We start from the raw sequence: 14906 nt of genomic DNA, 5'->3' as shown, positions 1-14906 counted from the left end.
AATATTTCGTTAAAAAAGTTTAGTTTTTTACTAAAATTAAAATTTAGTTACTGTAGATTTCAATTTTCTAAAACAGAGACTATGTAGTCAATGAATTTTTAAATGTTCTCATAAGGAAAGACAAATTAAATCATAAGGTGACAGCTGGTAAAACATTTTTTGTGTGTGAATGATTATTATTTTTAACAATTATCACTTTTACAGCCATTACAAAGATATAAATGGTATATCATTTCAAATGCAAAAGGATCATTGTATCTTTCACTAACCTATGTGTCGAGTCTAATAAAGATACCAAATTAAAACAATATTTTTAGTGCAAATACCAGAATCTGCTTTGTTATCAACTATATTTGATTTTCAACTCTTAGCACTTACCTCATCTATAGACTCAAAGTCCCGTTTGCTGCAAGAATTAATGAAAAACAGACAATCTTAGGAAAATATATACATTGATCATATATAAATGTTAATGTTCTAAATATTTTATCTTATTTTTTGATGTCATAATATATCCAAATGAAATTTATAATCCAAATGAAAAATTTTAAACTAACTAAAATGGCACTTCACAAAAATAAAGATAACTTTCATGGAATTAGCTAATCTATTAAATATAAACAATAACAAACCAATAGAATATGCAGAATTAGTTAGTACCATCCATTAAACAAGTCTATTTGTGACTAGATGTAGAAGTCTTCAGTGTTTGGCAACAAATAACATCTGAGTGAACAATAACAGTAATAGTCAGTCATTCTCTATTTTCAACTCTTTTTCTCCTTGTATTGCTCCCTTTCAATGTTGATTTCAGCTTTTCCCTACAGTGTCTTTAAGCTATTCATACCATTTTAAGCAAAATCAAAACTTGCAAGACTACCTCTTTCAGTCTATACTACAGTGTGTGTGTGTGTGTGTGTGTATACGTGTGTGTATATATATATATATATATATACACGCATATCAGTGACAAAGCTTAAAGGATATTCAAATGCTTATATAGGGACATAGGCTGGAAGAAGCACAAGCTGGAATCAAGATTGCTGGGAGAAATATGAATAACCTAGATATGCAGATGACACCACCCTTATGGCAGAAGGTGAGGAGGAACTAAAAAGCCTCTTGATGAAACTGAAAGTGGAGAGTGAAAAAGTTGGCTTACAGTGGAAACGGTGTCAGACTTTATTTTGGGGGCTGCAAAATCACTGCAGATGGTGACTGCAGCATGAAATTAAAAGACGCTTACTCCTTGGAAGGAAAGTTACGACCAACCTAGACAGCATATTGAAAAGCAAAGACATTACTTTGCCAACAAAGGTCCATCTAGGCAAGGCTATGGTTTTTCCAGTGGTCATGTATGGATGTGAAAGTTGGACTGTGAAGAAAGCTGAGTGCCAAAGAATTGATGCTTTTGAACTGTGGTGTTGGAAAAGACTCTTGAGAGTCCTTTGGACTGCAAGGAGATCCAACCAGTCCATTCTGAAGGAGATCAGCCCTGGGATTTCTTTGGAAGGAATGATGCTAAAGCTGAAACTCCAGTACTTTGGCCACCTCATGCGAAGAGTTGACTCATTGGAAAAGACTCTGTTGCTGGGAGGAATTGGGAGCAGGAGGAGAAGGGACGACAGAGGATGAGATGGCTGGATGGCATCACTGACTCGATGGACGTGAGTCTGAGTGAACTCTAGGAGTTGGTGATGGACAGGGAGGCCTGGCGTGCTGCGTTTCATGGGGTCACAAGGAGTCGGACGTGACTGAGCGACTGAACTGAACTGCACTGAGCCTTAAGCAACGTGACCAAAATTTTAGTGAGATAATAGAATTTCCAGTATCAAAATGAGGGTTTGTCTGTGAGTATTGGAAGGCTCTTTGTGGAACCATGTGAGGTAGACAAATGCTGTAAGATGATTATAAGTGGTTATACCAGTCTAGCACTGGCTTCTTGGGAAAATGTTGAAAGCTGGGAAAGATATAGTTCTAGCATTGTCAGTGGCAACAGACAAGACCTTATTCTTGCCTACTTGTTCCTTCTGCCCTTAGTGGAAATGTTGGACCCAAAATACATATGGTGAACATACTTCTCAAACAAACAAAAAAACAAGTACACACGTTCTGACAGCAAAACAAAATATTTTAAAGTAAGACAATCTTAGGAAATCATAGATACACAACTGCCATATTGTCAAGTATAATAAAAAAGTAATTTAGAGATATAAGCTAGTAATGTTAGCTCTTTACCTTCTATATAAGTGTTTATGAGTATTCCTTACAAAGGTAAGTGGATCACTCACTGTGCAAAGCCTCTTGCATGCATTTATAAAAATACATAAGCTAATGTGGAGAATGAGAACTGAAGACTTCATTTCCCAAGGCATGACTGCCTATGTATGTATTGTACATATACAAAACTCTCTGTGTATATGTATGTGGTATTTCCTAGGTGGCCAAAATAGAAATTGTGGGGAGTCCCTAGTGAAAAAAATGAAATATCTTCTAATTTATTGTTGTTGTTGTGTTTTGTTAATCTCTCAGTCATGTCCGACTCTTTGCTACCCCATGGGCTGTAGCCTGTCAAGCTCCTCTGTCCATGGGATTCTCTAGGCAAGAATACTGGAGTGAGTAGCCATTCCCTTCTCCAAGGGGTATTCCCAAGTCAGGAATCGAACCCAGGTCTCCTGTATTATAGACAGATTCTTTACCATCTGAGCTCTCAGGGAAGCCCTTCTACTTTTTTTGTGTGTTACTAAAGCAGCTGCATGTGTATGGAAGATTAAACAAGTTAAAATATGAGTCATAATGCTAACTGGAATTATCACAGACCTTTTATGTTTAAAATTATAATTCCAATGCCAACTTAGTAAACACATCTCTAGTCACTTCTTACTACAAATAAGGAAACAAAACAAAGAAACAAAACAAGGAACAATCAACAGAAAATAATACTGAAATTTACAAATGTAACCAAAATGGTTTCATAAGATAACCTTTCTTTATCCTGACTCTCCAGCTTAACTCATTGCTGAATTGCAATTTAAAAAGAAGAAAAGTGGAGACCAAAGGGGTGGAAGAGAGAAAGAGAGAGAGTGGAAACAAAGAGAACAGAGCTGGGAAGTGGAAAGGTCAATGTGTATTACATTTCCATTCAGTACAAGATAACAGTGGCTAGAATTACAGTGGGCAGAAAATAAAAAAAAGTGGTGCTCATTGTATGGCATCTCATCTCCTAGGATGGAAGGAATCTAATAAGGAAAAAACAAAGAAAGGAGAGGAAGAGGATGAAGAGGATGAAAGGAGGGGAAGGAATGAACAGAAAGAAACTGACAACCTTCTGACAAGCAAACACTCTTAAGCCCCCAAATTTTATGAGATCGTCTCCACTCTGGAGTGTTTACTAATGTGGAGACACTAACTTTCTATTTTCTTTTTGATATTTTAGATACTCTAGAAATTAAGTTCAGCGTTTTGAAATGTTTAATTACACATTTAGGTCACCCATGTATATTTATCAAAACCTTCAATGAGAGGAAGTTATTTCAAAACCCCAGATTATACTTTTAGCTGGAAGATCATTATAAAATATTTAACTTGCTTGCTTAGTTATTTTGTCTACTTCTAATTAGTATGAGACTAATAAATTTGGAATTTATTTATCTCTCATTCTATAAGCCTTTATTGAGTAGCAACTTTGTCAAGGCCATGACCTCTGAATGGGTTTTGGACAATCTAAACACAAATGTTAACTTGTCCTATCCTTCACAAAAACATAACTGATCTAATGCAAAATTTGAGCAGTGTAAAATTGGTCTAAATCCTGCAACCTTTTCAAATTTGATGACTCAAAAAGTTGATAATTTCTTTAAATTGTCTGCAATATATTTAACAATTTAGAGACACATAGCTAGTATAAAAGTGATTTGCCTAAGGTAAAAAGGTTCTCCCATATGTTCTAGTCCGAGTCACTTTTGTAGCCTTAGGTCAGTGATTCTCAAACCTGAGCATGTATTAGAAGCCTCTGGAGGGCTTGTTACTTGGCCTTACGCCAGAGTTTTTGATTCTGTAGGTCAATTTCCAAGTTGTCACATGATGCTCTTGTTGCTTCTAAGCACATGTCTTATATAAATCATTTATGGCTTATAACAAATCTATGAAATGAGTATCATTATTATTATAATCCCTATTTTATAGATGAAGAAACTGAAGTACAGAGAGGTTAAACAAGTTGCCTGATACTACACATCTAGTATGTAATAAAAGCTGGGACATGAACCCAGGATACGAACCCTAGATCTACAATCAGGGTACTTAAGAATGTCTCTATCTGCTGTTGATTTCACAATGTGATACTTTAAAAAAAAATATTCACAGGGCATGATAAATACACAGAAGAGGAACACCTAACAGTGTTCCAAACAGTATCTAGGGAAGGCTTTACAGAAAAGCCTTTTATACTACTATACTAGTAGTATAAAAGCCTTTTATACTTTTATACTAGCTATGTGTCTCTGAATTGTTAAATATATTGCAGACAATTTAAACCAAACAGTATCTACGGAAGGCTTTGCAGAAAAGCCAAGTCATGGCTTATATGTATAAGAGTACTCAAAAATGTTTGAATCCATCTCAAGCACTTAGTAGCTATGTGATTTTAATAACTTATTCTCTTTGGGAATTCAATTTTAAACTTTCTGTGGTTACTGTGCAAACTAGATAATATTTAAAAAGCACTTAGCACAGTGTCTGGCACGACAATGAACACTCAATAGACTATTCAGAACCAGGGGAAAGCTTTTAAGGTAGTGACCTTATGCAAATGAATGAATGTGTGAAATAATTGTTTGGATAAAGGGAGAGGATATTTATTAGCATAAAACCTTGTTGAACCCAGCTAAAGATGGAAACAAATAATGACCCCAATTTAAATAAATAGCTGTGCTTGTCTCTAACTGTGCTCAACTGCATGGATGTAGCATAAAGAAACCATTCATTCATTCAACAAATATTTATTAAGTGCCACGGTAAACCAGTCATCACACTAAGCACCAAAGAAACAAGGGTAAATAAAACACCCCTCATGGGGTAGTGTCTGAATTCTAGGAGTAGTGGGCAATGAGTATTGAATGGAGGAAAAGAGAAAACAATAGATAAGGCAGAGAACTAGACTATCCAGAGTTGGAATTTTGCTAAGTGGGGGGACAATACAATTAAGAGGCAAGGCAGTTGAGGGTGAGGGTTAAGAGAACGGTTGCAATCATAAATACAAAAGCAAGAAAAGTTGGGGAGGAGAAAGCTAATAAAACAATATTGTAAGGTAATTAGCCTCCAATTAAAATAAATAAATTTATATTTTAGAAAGTTCTAATAAGTAGAAAGAAATGAGATAGAGAAGAGATTAAAGATTTCTAAGAAGTAGAAGAATCTAAAGTTGGTGAAGTCTGAACTAGAAAAATATTCTACTGACTTTCTTCTATCTTCCAGGCTTTTTGGAATTTATGAAGCTTTCCTAAGTTTTGCCTGACAGATGACCACGTATATGATGTGATTATGTAGTAAAGGCAACTTTTGGAGTATAGTTCATGAAATTCATTTCATGACAATACGCTCTCATCTACACATGAATAGTTGATAAACTGTTCATGTTTATATACCTAAATATGTATTATTGTATAATACCATGTTATAATATCAATTTATAAATAAATATTTGTATATTTCTATAAAATTTTAAAATAATATGTAATATTTATAAGAATATATAATCCTAAATGTATATTAAACTCTTGTCTTCATATGTTGAACACACGTCAATGGAAGATAAACAGTAGTGTGTTAGCAATTGGATTGCATCTTATATCATCAGTGTAATATCTTAAAATGTCATAGTATGCCATGCATTATTTGAGCTCCCTGCCCAAGTGATAGCATTTGACATAAAAGTACATTAGAAAAGAAGGTCCACTTAATTCTCTTTTGACCCTAAAAGAGTTGGTATGATCTCTTCGATGATTTTCATAAAGTCCATTAACTCTTAAAATGAGATATTTTAATTAGATCCCATTTGTTTATTTTTGCTTTTATTTCCAATATTCTGGGAGGTGAGTCATAGAAGATCCTGCTGTGATTTATGTCGGAGAGTGTTTTGCCTATGTTCTCCTCTAATTAAAATTAAAAGCTTCTGCACAACAAAATAAACTATAAGCAAAGTGAAAAGACAGCTTTCAGAATGGGCTGAAAATAATAGTAAATGAAGCAACTGACAAATGACTAATCTCAAAAATATACAAACAACTCCTGCAGCTCAATTCCAGAAAAATAAATGACCCAATCAAAAAATGGGCCAAAGAACTAAATGGACATTTCTCCAAAGAAGACATACAGATGGCTAATAAACACATGAAAAGATGCTCAACATCACTCATTATCAGAGAAATGCAAATCAAAACCACAATGAGGTACCATTTCACGTGAGTCAAAATGGCTGCTATCCAAAAGTCTGCAAGCTATAAATGCTGGAGAGGATGTGGAGAAAATGGAACCCTCTTACACTGTTGGTAGGAATGCAAACTAGTACAGCCACTGTGGAGAACAGTGTGGAGATTCCTTAAAAAACTGGAAATAGAACTGCCATATGACCCAGCAATCCCACTACTGGGCATACACACCAAGGAAACCAGAATTGAAAGAGACACATGTACCCCAATGTTCATTGCAGCACTGTTTATAATAGCCAGGACATGGAAGCAACCTAGATGTCCATCAGCAGATTAATAGATAAGAAAGCTGTGGTACATATTACTCAGCCATTAAAAAAAATACGTTTGAATCAGTTCTAATGAGGTGGATGAAACTGGAGCCGATTATACAGAGTGAAGTAAGCCAGAAAGGAAAACAGCAATGCAGTATACTAACGCATATATATGGAATATAGAAAGATGGTAATGATAACCTTGTATGCGAGACAGCAAAAGAGACACAGATGTATAGAACAGTCTTTTGGACTCTGTGGGAGAGAGCGAGGGTGGGATGATTTGGGAGAATGGCATTGAAACATGTATAATATCATATATGAAACGAGTCCCCAGTCCAGGTTCAATGCCCGATACTGGATGCTTGGGGCTGGTACACTGGGATGACCCAGAGGGATGGTATGGGGAGGGAGGGGGGTTCACGATGGGGAATATGTGGCGGATTCATGTTGATATATGGCAAAACCAATACAATATTGTAAAGTAATTAACCTCCAATTAAAATAAATAAATTTATATTAAAAAAAACTTTTTCCCCACAAATAAAATAAAATAAAAAGCATATTAAGAATAAAAAAATAAATAAATAAAATGCAGTATTTCCTGATATCTGCTCATATAAAGAAAGCTGAGTGCCAAAGAATTGATGCTTTTGAACTGCGATGGTGGAGAAGCCTCTTGAGAGTCCTTTGGACTGCAAGGAGATCAACCAGTCAATCTTAAAGGACATCAGTCCTGAATGTTCATTGGAAGGACTGATGCTGAAGGTGAAACTCCAATACTTTAGCCACATGATGTAAAGAACTGACTCACTTGAAAAGGCCCTGATGCTGGGAAAGACTGAAAGCAGGAGGAGAAGGGGACGACAGAGGATGAGATGGTTAGATGGCATCACCAACTTGATGGGCATGAGTATGAGCAAGCTCTGGGAGTTGGTGATGGACAGGGAAGCCTGGCATGCTGCAGTTCATGGGGTCACAAAGAGTTGGACACGACTGAATGACTGAACTGCTCATATAATTATCTTGTTACACCATTAAATGTACTCAAGTTTTTCTGTGAACCTAAAGTTGCTTTAAAAAATAAAATCTATTAAAAAAATACCAGAGTACTGTAAAGTTTTTGAAAGCTACAACATAAAGGTAAATGATATCTTTATAGTACCTTCCTCCAATTCTCTGCAAATGTTCTAATAAACAGTGATATAGATCCATATTTTTGCGGCTTAGATCAGCGAGCAATTCTCCAAAATATTTGGGGTCCAATTTTTCAGGGCTGTCATCCTGAATTATCACCTAAAGAAAACATCAGTTACTATTATAAACAATATTAAGTGTTTCTAAGTTCACAGATATTTTGATGTGAAATGAAAAAAGTGAAATAGCCTATTAATACAAGTAACATCACAAAGTCATCACATAAATGAAGCCACTAAAATTTCTTTGCAGTTGTCATATGCATTTTTCAATATGGGAGGAATTCAAAGAAAAAACAATGTTGTAATGGCATTTTCAGATTTTCAGTCAAGTCTAAGTGATCTAATGAATTCAATATGAATAATTTACATGAAAATTCTTGAATATAGATGCTTAAATAAAAAGTAAAACAAGTAAATCAAAATCCCTGAATGGCTCATTATTATCACATGGCTTATTCATCTGTCCCCTGTTGGAAAAGAAAATGTGATTTATTTGAATTATACTGACTATAGATGAATTAATCTCATTTGGATTTGAATATGTCAATTAAAATCTATTTGATTACTAGCACAGCTAAAAGAGTAAATAAACTTTCTCAATTCAATGTGTTTTCATTATTTCTTATTGGATTCACTGCATTTATTATTTGAGCTGAATATCTAGTCAACCTGACATGGGAAAAACTAGCTCACAGCTAAATGTAGAAAATTCACAGACCTCAGAGAGATTTGAAATCCTAAACACAAATTATTATCAATAGGGTCATAGATAAGATTGTTTGGTTTTCTCAGCAACCTCTCCTACCCAAAGAAATAAACTTAAGAGTAAAGAATGAATCATACTTTCTGGTATATTCCACAGTATCCAGCACATTGCTGACTGAACACCCTATAGTTGTTCAGTAAATATCCTTGAAATGAAATAAGTCATCTACTTGGTTACGAGAGACCCAAATGCCAAATGATTCTCAAAATAATTTTTACAGGTTTCTATCTTAAAGTAGCTAGCTAAGAATGGCTAAAAAGGCCTAAAAGAGTATAAGCAGCACTTCCTCAAGAACATAATGGTGATCCCTTACAACCTGTTCCTAAATTCAGATGTCTAATCGCAGTAATGAAATTGAACTTGTAGTAAGAGTTGGAGACAGACTTTTGAGGTCTACCTAGATTTCCAAATTTTGGCAGTGAGCTCTCCTGTGACAGACCCCTCTAAGGAAGTAAGGATCAAAGTTAGGCAAGTTTTTATTCTGAATAATTGTTAACTTTTGATTTCATGTTTTATTCATGCATTTCTCTCCTATGGACCTTATATATTCATCAAACTGGGAGTAGCCTAAAAACACAATTTCAAATATGATTTTAAAGATTTTAAAGTTAACTGGATAAAAGGAAAATTTAGCTGTCGTGTCAATGTCATTCCACTGACCCTCAGGTTATTTCATTGCTATAGCTAGCTAGTGAGATAACACCTTCCTGCCTTACCTTTCTGTGCCCCTCCCAAACCCGTTAACATTCCCAAGTAGAAAAGGGCATTTCTTTAGCCAAGAATATTCAAGTACTGAGCTCCTTGTTAAAATCTGCAAATTAATGTGATACACCTAGTATTTTGCCTATTTTTCTCTCTTAGCAGATTATAATGACCTAACAATGCTGCAAAAGCCTTGGAGCTTTTTTTTCCTTTCCATTTTAACTGATTTTATATTTCAAATTATCTTGAAGTATTTATTTCCTTTTTATTTTTACCCAAATATTCTCTTATCATTGCCTTGTATACTAGTAAACATGTTGGGTATAGAATTCTTTGCCCACATTAGTAATTAGTACCATTACTAAAATTTTTGCTCATATGATTTCAGTATGACACCCAAATAAAGAATCTCAGAGTCCAGGACACAGAATTACTACACAGAATTACCTCTCCAGAAGACCTTTGTGTTTGTGTTTTCAACAACTTGGGAATTACACTGTCCCTAACTGCATTGTTTTGGAGGTTAGTTGGGCTAGGTATTGAAACTGTCAAGAGTTTGATTTTCTTATTGTGAAACTGTGAAAAATATGACTCAAGTTCAGGTAACAAATTTTAATCAGCTTGAGAAAAAGTGAGAGCATTAAAATTGTAGAATGGTTCTTTTGACAAAACAGCTGTCAGGGTAGAAAAGCAGGAATCAAAATTTTACTCCTTTGTGTGTATATTCCTCCTTAGTTTTATACAGTACACAAATCATGATAACTTTTAAGTAATACAGTAAAAACCAAAACCCAGTTGGGTTCAAAAGTATGGAGGAGAAGATAGACAGAAGGCATATTCTCATTTGCTTTTAAGCTTTTGATGGAACTATGCTCAATAAAATGAAATTGCCCAACCAAAAATTATGATGTACCAGGTAGCAATATTTTCATTACTAAATCACAGGTTGGTAGATGTTAGTTTTATTGGAACTGCTTGTTTTGCCATTTCCTTTAAAGTTGGCTCATAACCATGTTTTTGTTGACTTGAAAAAGCCAAGATGGAGAGCCTCCCAATGAAACAGGAATGTTTCCAGTCAGAATAATGGTAGCTCTAATGGATGCATGTTTTTTCTCTGGGACAATACTGAGTTGATAAGATACTTGAGATAAAAGTATCTCACACCAACTCTTCTGCCTGAAGAATGAGAGCTATCTTGAATGTCGATCTGAGATAATAGCTTTAGATTTTCATATATTAAACAAGGAGGAATACAAACTGTGCTGAAGAATAGTTATTCCCAGATACACAAAATGTGATATTTCACAAAAAATACAAAAATTATTAAAGATTCTTTAGCATGCATCCATCAAATACCTTTAATCAGATCACAATTTGGCCATAATAATGAACAAGCCATCCAACTCCTTGTCTCTGATTGCTAGAAAAGCCTCTGATTAGAATTACTGCCGGCAAACCCAAGGCAAGGCAATAATGTTTAAGTGTGAAACCAGTGACAAATTAGTAGTCATTTTTCAGAAAACTGTAGAAAGGAAGTAGCTTATAAAGGAAAACCATGGGCTTCATCTCACTACTGCCTTGGAAATTCTTGTCCTATTTCCAATCTGGGGTTTTATCTTTTATTTGTTGTCTATGAGATTCCAGGAGTGGAATTATTTTTCTAGCATTTACATTATATAAACTTTGATATTCAAAGATGATTCTTTTGACCAACCATATTTACAATATTAAGTGGTAGTAATCATAGAGTCCTACAGATAGTAGACACACAATAGTTGCATATTTCACCTGAATTATCTATATTTTCTTTCCTGGCCCCCTTCAAGCTTAGTGGCACACATTTTTGAGAATGCTGTTCAGGACTACAGAGTATTTGTGATCAACGCACAAATAACACTGTAGTAGTAATATAGTAGCAGAGGGTATTCGCTTAATTAAATTTATCCCCACTAAGTACCTGGCTTAAATGTATGCATTTTTCACCTACTAAGAATGGTTCAGTTCAGTTCAGTCCAGTCCCTCAGTTGTGTCCGACTCTTTGCAACCCCATGGATCGCATGGACCCCATGGACAGGTATGCCAGGCCTCCCTGTCCATCACCAACTCCCGGAGTTTACTCAGACTCATGTCCATTGAGTCGGTGATGCCATCCAACCATCTCAACTTCTGTCGTCCTCTTCTCCTCCTGCCTTCAATCTTTCCCAGCATCAGGGTCTTTTCAAAGGAGTCAGTATTTTGCATCAGGTGGCCAAAGTATTGGAGTTTCAGCTTCAGCATCAGTCCTTTCAATGACTATTCATGACTGGTTTCCTTTAGGATGGACTGGTTGGATCTCCTTGCAGTCCAAGGGACTCTCAAGAGTCTTCTCCAACACCACAGTTCAAAAGCATCAATTCTTTGGTGCTCAGCTTTCTTCACAGTCCAACTCTCACATCCACACATGACTAAAGGAAAAACCATAGCCATGACTAGATGGACCTTTGTTGACAAAGTAATGTCTCTGCTTTTTAATATACTGTCTAGGTTGGTCATAACTTTCCTTCCAAGGAGTAAGCGTCTTTTAATTTCATGGCTGCAATCACCATCTGCAGTGATTTTGGAGCCCCCCAAAATAAAGTCTGTCACTGTTTCCACTGTTTCCCCATCTGTTTGCCATGAAGTGATACGACCAGATGCCATGGTCTTAAGTTTTCTTAATGTTGAGTTTTAAGCCAACTTTTTCACTCTCCTCTTTCACTTTCAACAAGAGGCACTGGTCCATCGCCTACCATCTTGCTGGGGCTTCTCTGCCCTTGGACATGGGGTATCTTCTCACAGTCACTCCCACACTAAGCAGAGGGCAGAATTTTACCAGAAGTGGCCCCCATAGAGGGCATCCTCAGGCAGGGAAGGAATGGATATCTTTCCAACCTTGAAGTAGTGTGATGAGAAAAAGTAGACACCTTTCTCTACTAATGGCCCAGACGGGTCAAACTTCAGAGGCAGCATCCTGCACTTTGTTTTTAAGTGCAGGGAAGACAGGAAGAGTTGGTGTTCTGAGCAGAATCCCCGTGATTTGCCATAGAAAATGGTACAGACCAGACAGCACAAGTGCCAGACTTTCCATGCCATGTAGGGCCACCTAAGACAGACAGGTCATAGTGGAGAGTTATGACAAAACGTGGTCCACTGGAGAAGGGAATGACAAACCACTTCAGTATTCTTGCCTTGAGAACCCCATGAACAGTATGAAAAGGCAAAAAGATAAGACGCTGAAAGATGAACTCCCCAGGTCAGTAGATGCCCAATATGCTACTGGAGATCAGTGGAGAAATAACTCCAGAAAGAATGAAGAGATGGAACCAAAGCAAAAATGACACCCAGCTGTGGATGTGACTGATGATGGAAGTAAAGTCCAATGCTGTAAAGAGCAATATTGCATAACAACCTGGAATGTTAGGTTCATGAATCAAGGCAAATTGGAAGTGGTCAAACAGGAGATGGCAAGAGTGAACATTGACATTCTAGGAATCAGTGAACTAAAATGGACTGGAATGAATGAATTTAACTCAGATGACCATTATATCTACTACTGCGGGCAAGAATCCTTTAGAAGAAATGGAGTAGCCATCATAGTCAACAAAAGAGTCTGAAATGCAGTACTTGGATGCAATCTCAAAAACAATAGAATGATCTCTGTTCATTTCCAAGGCAAACCATTCAATATCACAGTAATCCAAGTCTACGCTCCCACCACTAATGCCAAAGAAGTTTAAGTTGAACGGTCCTATGAATACCTACAAGACCTAGAACTAACACCCCAAAATATGTCAATTGGAATGCAAAAGTAGGAAATCAAGAAATACCTGGAGTAACAGGCAAATTTGGCCTTGGAGTACAGAATGAAGCAGGGAAAAGGCTAATAGAATTTTGCCAATTTTTACTAGTCATAGCAAACATCCTCTTCCAACAACACAAGAGAAGACTTTACACATGGACCAGATGGTCAATACTGAAATCAGATTGATTATATTCTTTGCAGCCAAAGATGGAGAAGCTCTATACAGTCAGCAAAAACAAGACCACGAGCTGACTGTGGCACAGACCATGAACTCTTTATTGCCCAATTCAGACTTAAATTAAAGAAAGTAGGGAAAACCACTAAACCATTCATGTATTTAAAATGGTTGCTTAGCAGATTCAAAAGCCCTTAAAGTGCCATATTATATAAAAGGAATTATACATGATTGCCTAACCCTCTGAAAGGTCATTGACATGCTAACAAGGTCTTCTGTGCTTAGACCCTCTTGTGTAGTAACTTTTTGCTATGTGACAACAGAAAACATCACTATTAAGAAAAACTTACAATGTATATATTACTATCCTGCAAACCTTATAATGATATGGTGACACTTGTAGATAAATAAGATTACCACTTCATTAATTTTACTTTGATTTGAGACATTTAATAGTTTTCAGACTGAAACTGTGAAGTGAAATTCATTTTATGTACCATGCCATATGGCTGACAAGGCAAAAAAGAAAACAGTAATTGTTCTCTTCCTATTTTGTAGCACAAGAAGAAATCCTAGCAGGAAAAAAAGTGTCAGGATTTTAGGTCCTGAAAATCCTTAGTGCTATTTTAATGTCCACAGATATTTTAGTAAAGAAATGTTGCATTTATAGTACCTGGTACATAGAAGATTTTCAATAAATGTTGTCACTGAATTGAATGTACTATACAACAATCACAACTCTAAAATGAAGTCTTGACTCATAACAACAATCCTGTACTTGAAATAAAGATTTAATTTTCTATGAGTAACCCTAGGCAGCAAAGTGTTGCAATGAAAAAAGAATGGAAATTTGAGCCCAAAGTGGAGCTCCCATTTCCTAGTTGTAGGCTAAGTGTATGTATTGCTTAATGTCTCTGAACCTCAGTATTCTGAACTGTAAAATGTAGATAATTTACTACCTATTTTGTAAAGTTGCTGGAGGTATTGCTTTAGCGGGGATGAGTAAATTATTAAACTCTCATGTAAAAATCATCATAAAGATAATGTCTTTATTTAACCTAATACATATGGACAATTGGCTATTTGAATAATGATTATAAAAAAGGAGCAGGAGATGGTTATAAATTATTTGCAAACTCTCAGCTACCAGAGAGTAGAGACTCAGTTTTAATATCTTTATTTAATTCCAGCTCCTACCATAGCAACTGAGCATAGTAGAGGCTCAGTAAACATTTGTTGCATGAGGAAGTTGTCATAAAATATGCCATTGGGGCTAAATATTAATTATAATAGATGGAAAAACACTAGTTGAAAGAGGTGCTTTAACAAAGCAACTAAAATTAACTTTATTGAAAGCCACTCAATGTTGTCCTTGCCCCTCTTTTGGTGTATATGTATAGGTTGGGCATTTTTTTCTTTTTTAATGAAATAAGATGATTCTTCCACTCCTAACCAATTAAAGTAGGTGGTCTGGATTGTCATTTTATAATGAATACCAGTGA

At 35.8% G+C, this 14906-nt stretch overlaps 1 protein-coding gene across 2 annotated transcripts in view; it reads right to left on the bottom strand.

Moving 5' to 3' along the window:
* POF1B (POF1B actin binding protein) overlaps window positions 1–14906 on the bottom strand; it is a 101346-nt gene that overhangs the window by 25586 nt on the left and 60854 nt on the right. For both annotated transcript variants that reach the window (XM_061409561.1, XM_061409562.1), the window contains 2 exons: window positions 7908–8038; window positions 379–406 (listed from right to left, as the gene is read on the bottom strand). In XM_061409561.1, coding sequence (XP_061265545.1) covers window positions 379–406; window positions 7908–8038 — 159 coding nt within the window. The remainder of the gene's footprint in view (window positions 1–378; window positions 407–7907; window positions 8039–14906) is intronic.

The sequence above is a fragment of the Bos javanicus genome, chromosome X (assembly GCF_032452875.1).
Source record: "Bos javanicus breed banteng chromosome X, ARS-OSU_banteng_1.0, whole genome shotgun sequence".
Taxonomy (NCBI): domain Eukaryota; kingdom Metazoa; phylum Chordata; class Mammalia; order Artiodactyla; family Bovidae; genus Bos; species Bos javanicus.
This window is presented reverse-complemented; position numbering and strand designations above follow the sequence as displayed.